The 11882-nt window shown below is 43.4% G+C and overlaps 2 protein-coding genes across 3 annotated transcripts; one reads left to right on the top strand and one right to left on the bottom strand.

The window, feature by feature from the left end:
- Positions 1-1219: 1219 nt before the first annotated feature.
- On the bottom strand, positions 1220-4014 carry LOC102445473 (general transcription factor II-I repeat domain-containing protein 2A-like). Of its 2 annotated transcripts, none has more exons than XM_006115014.5 (2): positions 3875-4014; positions 1220-3087 (listed from the first exon to the last, which is right to left on the bottom strand). In XM_006115014.5, the coding sequence occupies exon 2, from the start codon at positions 3028-3030 to the stop codon at positions 1339-1341; it is 1692 nt and encodes a 563-aa protein (XP_006115076.3). In that variant the 5' UTR covers positions 3031-3087; positions 3875-4014; the 3' UTR covers positions 1220-1338. The 2 variants fall into 2 exon arrangements, with proteins under 2 accessions (XP_006115076.3, XP_025036450.3); XM_025180665.3 differs by lacking the exon at positions 3875-4014 and adding an exon at positions 3422-3568.
- Positions 4015-4106: 92 nt separating this feature from the next.
- On the top strand, positions 4107-11797 carry MRPL18 (mitochondrial ribosomal protein L18). The gene is made up of 4 exons (XM_006115012.3): positions 4107-4247; positions 7749-7932; positions 10759-10993; positions 11344-11797. Exons 1-4 carry the CDS (start codon positions 4181-4183, stop codon positions 11413-11415), a joined length of 558 nt encoding a protein of 185 aa, XP_006115074.1. The 5' UTR covers positions 4107-4180; the 3' UTR covers positions 11416-11797.
- The last annotated feature ends 85 nt before the right edge of the window (positions 11798-11882 follow it).

Raw genomic sequence — 11882 nt, forward strand, 5'->3', positions numbered from 1 at the left:
AGAGGGGTAGCAGAGTTAATCTGTAACAGGAAAAAACTTAAACAACGGATAGTCTGGTAGCACTTTAAATACTAACAAAACATGTAGGCTGTGTCTACACTGGCATGATTTTGCGCAAATACTTTTAACGCAATAGTTTTTGCGTTAAAGTATTTGCGCTAGAGTGTCTACACTGGCATGTGCCTTTGCGCAAGAGATGTGGTTTTGCGCAAAAGCATCCGTGCCAGTGTAGATGCTTTCTTGTGCAAGAAAGTGCCGATGGCCATTTTAGCCATCGGGCTTTCTTGCGCAAGAACTTAACATTGCCTGTCTACACTGGCCTCTTGCGCAAGAACAGTTGCGCAAGAGGGCTTATCCCTGAGCAGGAGCATAAGAATATTTGCGCAAGAAACACTGATTTCCTACATTAGAACGTCAGTGTTCTTGCACAAGTACTTGCAGCCAGTGTAGACAAGTAGCAAGATTTTGCACAAAAGCGGGAGCTTTTGTGCAAAATCTTGCCCATGTAGACACAGCTCCAGATGGTATCATGAGCTTTCATGGGCATGGCCCAGTTCTTCAGATGGCCAGTCATCTGAAGAAGTGGGCTGTGCCCACGAAAGCTCATACCACCATCTACATGTTTTGTTAGTCTTTAAAGTGCTACAAGACTAAAATTGCATCAGTGCAGGACAGTGATTTTTACCCTGTGGTCCAATTTCAATCCTGGAGAAATTCTGTAATTGTTGCATTTGGAGCCATAGTAAAATTGCAGAATTCCTCCAGGACTACATCCATGGATACCTAAAGATAAGACTTAAATGCTAGCCTGTAAGACTAATGCTTGTGGAGAGCATAGGGGTAAACGTGTTTCATGAAAAAATGAGAAATAGAGAGCCAGTGACAAGTATATACAACTCTGATTGAAATTTTTAATGGAAACTTTTTTTAAATTATACAATTTATAAAAGTATCTAACCTGACCAGATTTCTAGCAAATTGACTCTGAGCCTCATAACTAAGGAAGGGGAAATAAAGGACAGCTCCAAGCCATCCCATCCTGTGCATCAATGCGTCCCTTTTGGAGACATTGAAGAGATTCAGGAAATTTACTCCTTTTAGCCTAGAGCTGGGGCAGGGAAAATTTTTGGGTTGGAGGTTGATGACCCACACACAAAAAGAAATCATTTTGTAGCCACATGCACGAGAAGCAAAAAAGCAAAAAACACACCACACACCCTTTTACGGTGATATCCTTTTTATTTAGTTTAATGACTGAGGTTGCTTTTCCTTGGAGAGTCTTGTCATGTCTTCTGGAACTGAAGAGGTTCACAACTGACTTTCCAGAGTCACATCTGTTCATCTCGCATGCACATAGTTCTTGACAAGCCTAGAACAGGCCTGTTTAAAGCAGTATGTAGTGCCAAACATTGATGCAATTTTCAGTGCATGTCTCCTTACGTTTGGAAATTTATTGGCACCTACATAGAGTCTGTAGAACTGCAGCACAGGCAAGCTGCTGTGTTTATCCCTAAGTTCATGATTGTTCTGCATTTCTGTAAGTTCATGTTGAAACACTTCATGTACATTACATACTTCTACACTCAATGGCATGAAAAAAATATTTAATTCCAGTTCCTTCGATATTAGGTCTTGAAATTGGTCACAAAATTTCTGAAGTAAATGTGCACACTCCCTGGCGTATTCTACTGTTGATGCAGGTTTTTGAGCTTGAAGGGTTGGGAAATGCGTCATGTTCCCCTTTTCCAGTTGCGTTTGCCACAGTTTTAATTTAGTTTCAAATGATTTGACGTGTGAAAGAAGGGAAATAAGAAGCTGGTTAGGCCCTTGCAATTTGACATTGAGTGCTGAGAAGTACTGAGTAATGTCAACCATGAATGCAAGGTCACAGAGCCACTTGGGGTTGCTCAGCTCAGCCACAGATTTTCCATTCATCTCCATGAAAAGTTTTACTTCATTCCTCAATTCATAAAACTGCTTCAGCGTATTCCCTCGGGTCAGCCATCGCACTCCAGAATAACTAACTACATCGCCATATGCTGCTTCATGGTCTTTCAATAGCTCTTTAAACTGGCAGCTGTTAAATCCTTTACTTTTGATAAAATTAATGCTTAGTACTGCTATTGACATTACCTTATTCAGTCGCATGGACTGTGCACACAGATTCTCTTGATGAATGTTGCAATGACACACAATCAACTTACTTGGATCAAGACCAAGGCGATCCATTTCTTTCTTGACTAAAGCAACTAATCCTTTCTGAGATTCAACCATAGCTGGAGCTCCATTAGTAGTAAGACCGCTCAATTTTTCAAATGATAACTGATAGCCATGCACTGCCGATATAACCTTCTCAAAAACGTCTTCACCTCTGATGCTGTCATGCATTGGTACTAAAGAAAGCAAGTCTTCTTGAATCTTAAAAACTGATGTGATTCCACGCAGGAAAATAGCCAGTTGGGCTGTACCAGTTATGTCTGTTACCTCATCAACAGCCAGAGAGTAGAACTCAAAATCAGCTGCAGAATCTTCCTGAGATATTTCAATATCATGAGTCTCATCCTTAATTCCATCTGACACTGTCCTGCGAGACAAGTTCATACTCTCAAATAACCTAAGTTTCTCTGGTGCCAGTAAAGCTGCGGTTGCAACGATGCACTCCTTTATAAATTCTCCATCTGAATGAGGCCGATTTCTTTTTTTAATAAGTTCATTCACCACATAACTTGCTTGCATAACACTGTCCATCTCCTTTTGTCTTTTTGTGAAAATTGTTTGCTGCGTATTCAAATTCTTTTGAAGTTCCTTAATTTTGTCCTCACGCAGCTGTCCCTGATATTCTTCATATTCAATATGCTTTGTGTTGTAGTGTCTTTCGAGGTTTGATTTTTTCAAGACAGAAATAACTTCTCTACAAATCAGGCAAATGGGCTTGCATTTCACCGCCACAATAAAGTATTCATTTGTCCACTTTTCATTAAAAACATGACACTCTGTGTCTATTTTTATTCTTTTGTTTGCAGAAGCCATGTTTAATTTGTTGGAACTCTTTTTACCTTCAGGCGGCCACCTGCACCATCAATGCATCTGCAATGAAGATACCATTTTTACTATAAGCTAGCTGTGACAAGGAGGGGGGGGGGGGGAGAAACCTGTTGCAGCCACTCTACCCAAGGAAGAGGCTCCAGGGCTTTCCCAGCTGCAGCAACCCAGACAGAGAAAGGGACTTGCCTGCAGAGTCATCCATACATAAGGTAGTTCAGGGTAGCTGTTCTAGGCCCCGTGCTATGGGGGGGAAGAGAGGGGGTGAATGGGAGCTGTCTCAACTGGCCTATGGATGACATCCGTGGGGCCCAGAAAAACTACCTAGGGCACCTGGCACAGGGGTTGGTCTCCCGCATACACACATATATTCACTCACTGCAGTGGCAGGAGCCAGAGCGATCCAGCAGCCTGCTCTGCTCCAACTCCCAGCTCCACTGCACTGAAAGTAGAGGGGGCGCGGTCCCAGCCCACTCCACGCCCAAGTGACGCAAGGCTCCTGGGGACAGGCTGTGGCCAGGGCGCGCCCAGCGAAGCAGAGCGCAGGCGGCGGGTCAGAGCGGCTGCCTGTTTCCCAACATAGCTCCGGCCGCCCCAGGCAGGCAAAGGGCTTTGGGGCTTGCCCCGCTGCCGCCCGTTCCTCCTCTCTCTGGCCACCCCACGCAGCCGCGTGCAGGAGGAAGGGCTGGCAATAGCGTCCGGCGGCGGCTGCAAGTGGCTCGGGGGCTTGACCCACGCCTGGCTCCCTGCTCTGCCCAGCGGCCGGACGAGGCCCGGGAGCAATAGAGCCGCGTGCTCCAGAGCCACCAGCCCGGGGCTTGTCCCGTCTCACCTGCAGCCGGAGCGGGGAGACCGCCAAGGCAAAAGCCGCGAACGCGGCCGAGCCCGGGGCCTGCACGAGTCGCGAGAACTAAGTTCGAAGGGCGGCGCGGGGGACGTGTTCTGCGCAGGCGCGGGCTTGGGTTGGCTCCCGCCCCTCCATTGTATGCGCGAGGGCGGCGGGCGCTGTGAGGGCGGAAGTTAGTTCTGAGTCTGCTTCCGGAGCAGCGGGCCGGCCGCCTCAGTGAAGATGGCGGCTCCCGGGCGGCAGTGACTGTCAGCCAGGGGGAGTTTTCACCGCGACTCCTGCCCGGCCGCGATGGCGCTGAAGAGCCGGGGCCTGCTCCTGGGGGCCGCGGCAGGGAGGCTCCAGGCAGCTGGTGAAGGTGCTTTCCCGCCGCCACCCTCCGACCCGTGTCACTTCCTAGCCCGCACCTCGGTCCCCGTGCTCAGTGAGCCCGCCCGGCCCTTGGCAGGGGCCTTCCGCGGAAACACTGGCGCTTGGGGAGGTGCCGTTAGAGGCAGTTTTCCTCTGGGTCGGGACGAACCTAGAGCTCCGGGGACACTCGGGGGCTGTAGCGCTACCTTCGGTACCGAGGCATTTAGAGAATTGCAAGAACCACCAAGCACAGACTTACAGTCATCTAGTAATCGGGTGTGTTTCTGATGCTCCCCTGAGCTAAATGCTTCAGAAGAAGGTGCAAGACATCCTACATAACAGGTCGTAGTAGTGCCCATTGCCTGAATGGGGAAGCTTTGCCTATACTCCTAGCTGCGTCTAGACTGGCATGATTTTCTGGAAATGCTTTTAACGGAAAAGTTTTCCATTAAAAACATTTTCGGAACAGAGCGTCTAGAGTGGCACGGATGCTTTTCCGCAAAAGCACTTTTTGTGGAAAAGCGTCCGTGCCAATCTAGACGCGCTTTTCTGCAAAAAAGCCCTGATTGCCATTTTCGCGATCGGGGCTTTTTTGCGGAAAACAAATCTGAGCTGTCTACACTGGCCCTTTTGCGCAAAAGCTTTGCGCTAAAGGACTTTTGCCTGAACGGGAGCAGAATAGTATTTCCACAAGAAGCACTGATTTCTTACAGTAGGAAGTCAGTGCTTTTGCGCAAATTCAAGTGGCCAGTGTAGACAGCTGGCAAGTTTTTCCGGAAAAGCGTCTGATTTTCTGGGAAAAACTGGCCAGTCTAGACACAGCCCTACTGGGTTATCTCAATGCCAAGGTCTCGATCCAGAGATGTCATTATTCCCCTTTATTCGGCTTTGGTGAGGCCACATCTGGAGTATTGTGTCCAGTTCTGGGCCCCCCACTACAAAAAGGATGCGGACGCATTGGAGAGGGTCCAGCGGAGGGCAACCAAAATGATTAGGGGTCTGGAGCATATGACCTACGAGGAGAGGCTGAGGGACTTGGGTCTGTTTAGTCTGCAGAAGCGAAGAGTGAGGGGGGACTTGATAGCAGCCTTCAACTTCCTGAAGGGAGGTTCCAAAGAGGATGGAGAGAGGCTGTTCTCAGTAGTGACAGATGGCAGAACAAGGAGCAATGGTCTCAAGTTGTGGTGGGAGAGGTCCAGATTGGATATTAGGAAAAACTATTTTACTAAGAGGGTAATGAAGCATTGGAATGGGTTACCTAGGGAAGTAGTGGAGTCTCCATCCCTAGAGGTGTTTAAGTCTCGGCTTGACAAAGCCCTGGCCGGGTTGATTTAGATGGGATTGGTCCTGCCTAGAGCGGAGGGCTGGACTTGACGACCTTCTGAGGTCTCTTCCAGTTCTGATTCTATGATAAGGGGATGGTTGGATGAAATAACATGATCTTGGTAACTAATTGACCATTCATTTCCAGTTGGAAATAGGTCAATGGAGGGATGATAGGAGTTGCTATAGGGAACTTTCTGGGTGTCTGGCTGGTGAGTCTTGCCCACATGCTCAGGGTTTAGCTGATCGCCATATTTGGGGTCAGGAAGGAATTTTCCTCCAGGGTAGATTGGCAGAGGCCCTGGAGGTTTTTCGCCTTCCTCTGTAGCATTGGGCACAGATCACAGCTGAAGGACTCTCTGCATGTTGGGGCCTTCAAAGTATTTGAAGGCTTCAATATCTGAGACATAGGTGAGAGGATTATTCTAAGAGGGGTGGGCGAGATTCTGTGGCCTGCACTGTGCAGGGGGTCAGACTAGATGATCATAATGGTCCTTTCTGACCTTAAAGTCTATGAGTCTATGAGTCTTTCCCATGTGTGGTTTCTGAAGCTCGCTGTGGCACATTTTTATTAGAATGGTTGTTAATCCTGATAACATTGGTTTACCTAAATGCTGCTTGTATCCTCATCTTAACACAGACAGTCCCCAGGTTACATACAAGATAGGGACTGTAGGTTTGTTCTTAAGTTGAATTTGTATGTAAGTTGGAACTGGCGTCCAGATTTAGCCGCTGTTGAAACTGACCAGCGGCTGACTACAGGAAGCCCGAGGCAGAGCTGCTGTGCTCTGGAATCAGCTGCTGATCAGTTTCAACAGTGGCTGAATCTGGACGCCTGGGACAGAGCAGCTGGGGCGCTGCCGGGGCATAGCTGGGGCGCTTCCTGTAGTCAGCCGCTGGTCAGTTTCAGCAGCGGCTGACTTGGGGACGCCTGGGGCAGAGCAGCTGGGGTGCTGCCGGGTTGGTCCAGTAGCGACAAGGAGCAGCGCCCCAGCTACTCTACCCCAGGCGTTGGTGAGAAAAGCCTGGTCTGCTGGGGGGAGGGGGTGCACTAGCTGCACCCTCTCCCCCCCCCAGCAGACCAGGGAGACGTGGAGCAAAGTCGTGGAGGACACGGGCGGTGGGACTGCGGCGCCTCTTGGAGGTCCCACCGCCCGCGTCTCCCTGGTCTGCTGAGGGCGGGGGGCGCAGCTAGTGCGCCTCCCACCCCCCCCCCAGCAGACCAGGCTTTTCTCGCTGCGGAGGATGCGGGCGGCGGGACTGCTGCGCGTCTGGGCGGTCCCGCCGCCCCCGTCCTCCGCGGCGAGAAAAGCCCCGTTCGTATGTAGGGATCCGATGTAAGTTGGATCCACGTAACTCAGGGACTGCCTGTATTCAGTTCCTGCCCCACATTGTTATGTAGCTGTGCACTGTTACACTGTTGTTTTACTCCAGGGTGGCTTGAATGTGGATGGATAATAAAGTGATCTACATACACAAACCTTGCTGGAACCTTCAAAATGGAGGGTACTATTCATTATTATAAACAGTGATCAAATTTTTATCAGAAATTTTTCTTCATCATGAAATCATACAGTTTTGCTTGTTTGCAACCTGCATATGCAATCTGCGTGCCCAGATATAAATCATTATTGCAAATCAGGCTTTAAATATGTTAGCAGAGGTATATGGGATGTCTTTATTATCTAGTTACTTAGTTTCAGAGGGGTAGCCGAGTTAGTCTGTAACAGGAAAAACCTAAACAACAACAAATAGTCTAGTAGCATGTTAAAGACTAACAAAACAAGTAGATGGTATGAGCTTTCGTGGGCGGAACCCACTTCTTCAGATGACAGGGTTGTCATACCATTTATTCAGTTAGACAATTGGCCGTGCAACCATTTATTCAGTTAAGCAATTGGCTATGCAATTATTTTTATTAAGAAGAACTTTGTAATTGTTAAACAATCCTTTTGTCATGTATGCATTTGTGTTATGAGCGTAGGCTCAGAAATATTGTCAACTCACTTTTGGAAATGTGGTATATCTTCCTCATTCAATTTACAACTCAGTCCACATGGAAAGAATTCCACTAAGATTTTCATCCCAAATCTTCAGTCCACTAATTCTACATTTCAGGTTTTGTAAACTCAATTTATGAATTCTGTGTATATTTTAATTCTTCTTTTCCTAACTTCCCCTCAAGGGCTTCGTTTCACATCTGCTGTAGCCAACTTAAGAACCATTGAGGGTGAAGTGGACACACAGGAAAACGAAGTTGTTGCCCCAGATTTCACCAATCGAAATCCTCGTAACTTGGAGCTGCTGGCACTAGCAAGGAAGGAACGAGGCTGGGAGACAACATGGCCCAAAAGAGAGTATTGGCATAGGTGAGTCAGAAATCTATTAACAATAATACAGGCTTAACAAAATACATCGTGGAATATAACTTTAAATTGTGACTTCCACACTGCAATAGTTTTAGGGCTGTTGCTATATTGCAGTTAATTTGCGCAATTAACTCAAACAATTGCAATTAAAAATATTAATTGCAATTATTCACAGTTCTAATTGCACTGTTAAAAACAGAATCCCAGTTGAAATTTATTAAATATTTTGGATGTTTTTCTACATTTTCAAATATATTGACTTTGGTTATACTGCAGAATACAATGTATACATTGTTCACTTTATATTATTTTAACATTTGCTCTATCAAAATAATAGTATTTTTCAGTCCGCTTCATACATGTACTGTAGTGCAATCTCTTTGTCTTTGAAAGTGCAGTTTACAAATATAGATTTTTTTATTACATAACTGCACTCAAAAAGAAAACTAGTGTAAAAATTTAGAACCTGTAAGTCCATTCAGTGCTACTTGTTCAGCCAACCACTAAAACAAACAAGTTTGTTTACATTTAGAGGAGACAAGAAGTGTGCAGTATTATTTACAGTGTCACCTGAAAGTGAGAACAGACATTCACAAAACACTGTATAACCATGCTAAACATTTGTATGCCCCTTCATTCTTGGGCCATTATTGCAGAGGATGTGCTTCCATGTTAACGATGCTCATTAAAACAATGCACTAATTAAATTTGTGACTGAACTCTTGGAGGGAGAATTGTATGCCTCCTGCTCTGTTTTACCTGCATTCTACCATATATTTCATTTCATATATAGCAGTCTCAGATTATGACCCAGCACATTTTTTTCATTTTAAGAACACTTTCATTGCCAATTTGACAGAATGCAAAGAAGATACGATCCACACGTAACCCAAGTTTAAGAATCTGAGGTGTCTTTCAAACTCTGAGGATGAGGTGTGGCACATGCTTTCATTATTCTTAAAAGAGTAACACTCCCATGCAGGAAAATATAGAACCCAAACCACCAAAAAATAAAATTAGTCTTTTGTAGGTGGCACCTTAATAAAAATGAATAAGCACTCGCCTGTATTGTTTTGGATTGTCTTCTGGGATGGCAGTTGAAGCTGAAAGGGGCATATGAATCTTTAGCACATCTGCTATGTAAATATCTTGCAATGTTGGCTATATCAGTGCCCATGTGAACACCTGCAGGTCTTTTCACTTGCAGATGACACACAAACGAGAAGTGAACAGTATTATCTCCTGAAAATGTAAACAAGCTTGTTCGGCTAAGTGCTAAAATGAGAGAAGTAGGACTAAGTGGATTGCTAAGCTATAAAGTTTTACATTGTTTTATTTTTTAACGCCGTTTTTGTACATAATTTTACATTTGTAAATTCAACTTTCATGATAAAGATATTGCATTATAGTACTTTTACAATGGGGGAATTGAAAAATGCTATTTCTTTTTTTAGCAGAAATATTTGTAATAAAAATACGAAGTGAGCAATGTAAATTTTGTATTCTGTGTTGTAATAGAAATCAATATATTTGAAAATGTAGACAACATCCAAAATATTGAAATAAATGGCATTTTATTATCGTTTCAAAGTGCAATTAATTGCATAATTAATTGGGATTAATTTTAATTGCTTTATAGTCCTATTATTTTTACTTAGATTAAACTGAAGATTTCATTCCATTCAGAAAACAAGATGCACCTTACAGCTTGCTGAGTGCCTACTCTCTGAAAATTGGGGTTCTTAATGGTGTTCTATTTGGGCAACCAAAGTCACTAACCATTCTTAAAATACTGTGGCCAGTAGTTTCAACTTACCAATAAATAGAAATATTAGCAGTTAGAATTTTTTGTTTATGATTCCAAATGAAATAGAATAGTTGTGGATAAGCTTTTAATTCCAGAGAAATATCTTGTATTCTGAATAGCATTAAATAGTCAGTTGAATTTAAATAAACATATTGTTGTATGAAAATTATTGCTTTGAGGTTCCATTTATAAAAGTATGAATATAGCACTGGACAAAATTATCTGTAAAATAATTTTATCACTGAAAACATTAAATGAGAACTTGCAAACTTTTGAACATGCAATAACTTTTTTCAGCCTTAAAACATGTTTCAGAAGTTTTACTTAGAGTTCTTGTTACCTCTTCAGAGTTGTCATTTACTGTACTCTGGTATGTTCAAAAGAAAATATTCAGAATCCCACCCCCGGATATTTCCCCTAATAATGTCCCTTAAAAGAAAATATTTAGATAATTAATATAAAAATCCATGAATCAGCATTACGGATGTTTTAGTGCTTTTCTTTCTACTTTGAGTGAGCAACATAAAAATTAATGATGTCCTTAACTGTTTAACTATCCTTGTTTTAAAATTTAGAAATGATGCCAGTGTCACATGTATTGTAAGTTACGAGCTCTTTTATTTTTTCTTAAGTTTTGTTTTCAGAGTTGTAAACAAGTAACCATAAAAGTGTAGGGCTGGCCTTGTGGTCCTCAAGTCCAGCTCACTGTGCAGTGAGAATCACATAAAGCTAGACTATCCATGACAGGTGTTTGACAACTTTTAAGAACAGGTTAGATGATGGAGATACCACAATCTCCGTTAGAAACGTATTATAGAATGTAGCTATCCTTAAATGTTTTAAATAGTTAATTTTTTTCTCCTAGTTAATAGTATATCTCCCCAGATGCATACTACTGAGGCTGTCTTTCTTTCGGTGTGACACTAAAATAATAAATAATGAAAAGGAGTTCTTGAGCATTTATTCGTTCCTTCTGCGATTAGCTTTTGTGTTCCATATGTATTTTTTCCCTCATCCAGACTACGGCTTGAGCGGACACAGCGATATGTGGAAGCCTTTGTTGAGCACTGCAGTGGAAATGTTGTTGTTTCAGCCTCCACCCGTGAGTGGGCCATAAAGAAACATCTGTACAGTCCCAAGGGAGTGGTAGCATGTGAAAATATTGGCCGTGTAGTGGCACAACGCTGTCTGGAAGCAGGAATCAACTTTGTGAACTTTAAAGCTGTTATCCCATGGGAATATCGCTGCGACTCGGTAAGTGTCCATCTCCTTGCACTTGATTTCTTTATACAAGTTTTACTGCTTTTGAACACTAACATGATTCTTGGGTGGCTCATGCAATGCATCTTAACAAGAGAGAACTATGCTATTCCCTCTTCTTTCACCCCAGCACCATGTGGACATCCTACCAGAGCACTTCCTTCTGACCAGCAACATCTTCCGCTATTGCAATACAGGGGACTCCATGGCACTGCATCTCAACACTAATTTATAATATCCCTGTTATTCCAGTACAGTCAGATTTAATGGGGGGAGGTAGTAAGAGGGATGAAAACTACTTTAAACCGTCATATTTTACAGCTGTTTGCTTTCTTTAAAACCAGATCCAGCGATTCCAAAAGGCTTTGACAGATGGTGGTGTCATCGTGGGTGAGCCTCGAAGAATCTATCAATAAGATGGAGATGGGGGAAAATTTCCTATAAAGAAACGTCAAACAACTGTTTTCATACAGGAGTGGATACAGAAGCAATTCAGGTCCCGAACTTGGACAATGTAGAGCATAGCATCTTGTAATAATGAAGAGATGCTCCTTTTTTTCTTCTTTTTGTTCACTTGTTCAAATGTTTTAAGATCATATGATCCATCTAATCACATCACAGTTTGACTCAGTAACTACTTCTTCAATCCAATATCTTGTGGTTGAGTTAGATCAAGACTAGATTTGTAGAAATCCGGTCTTGATGTAAACTTCAAGTAATGGAGAATGTACCAAATCCCTTGCTATGTTTTTCATGATTAATTACACTCACATCATTTAAATAAAATTTAAAAAGCTTGCAAGGTTTTTTTTCTAGTAGATTGTAGCTATTGGATGCCTTTAATCTAGCTGACACTGCTATATGAAATCTTCTCATTTTGTAG

The sequence above is a fragment of the Pelodiscus sinensis genome, chromosome 3, assembly GCF_052426305.1.
Source record: "Pelodiscus sinensis isolate ZL-2025 chromosome 3, ASM5242630v1, whole genome shotgun sequence".
NCBI lineage: Eukaryota > Metazoa > Chordata > Testudines > Trionychidae > Pelodiscus > Pelodiscus sinensis.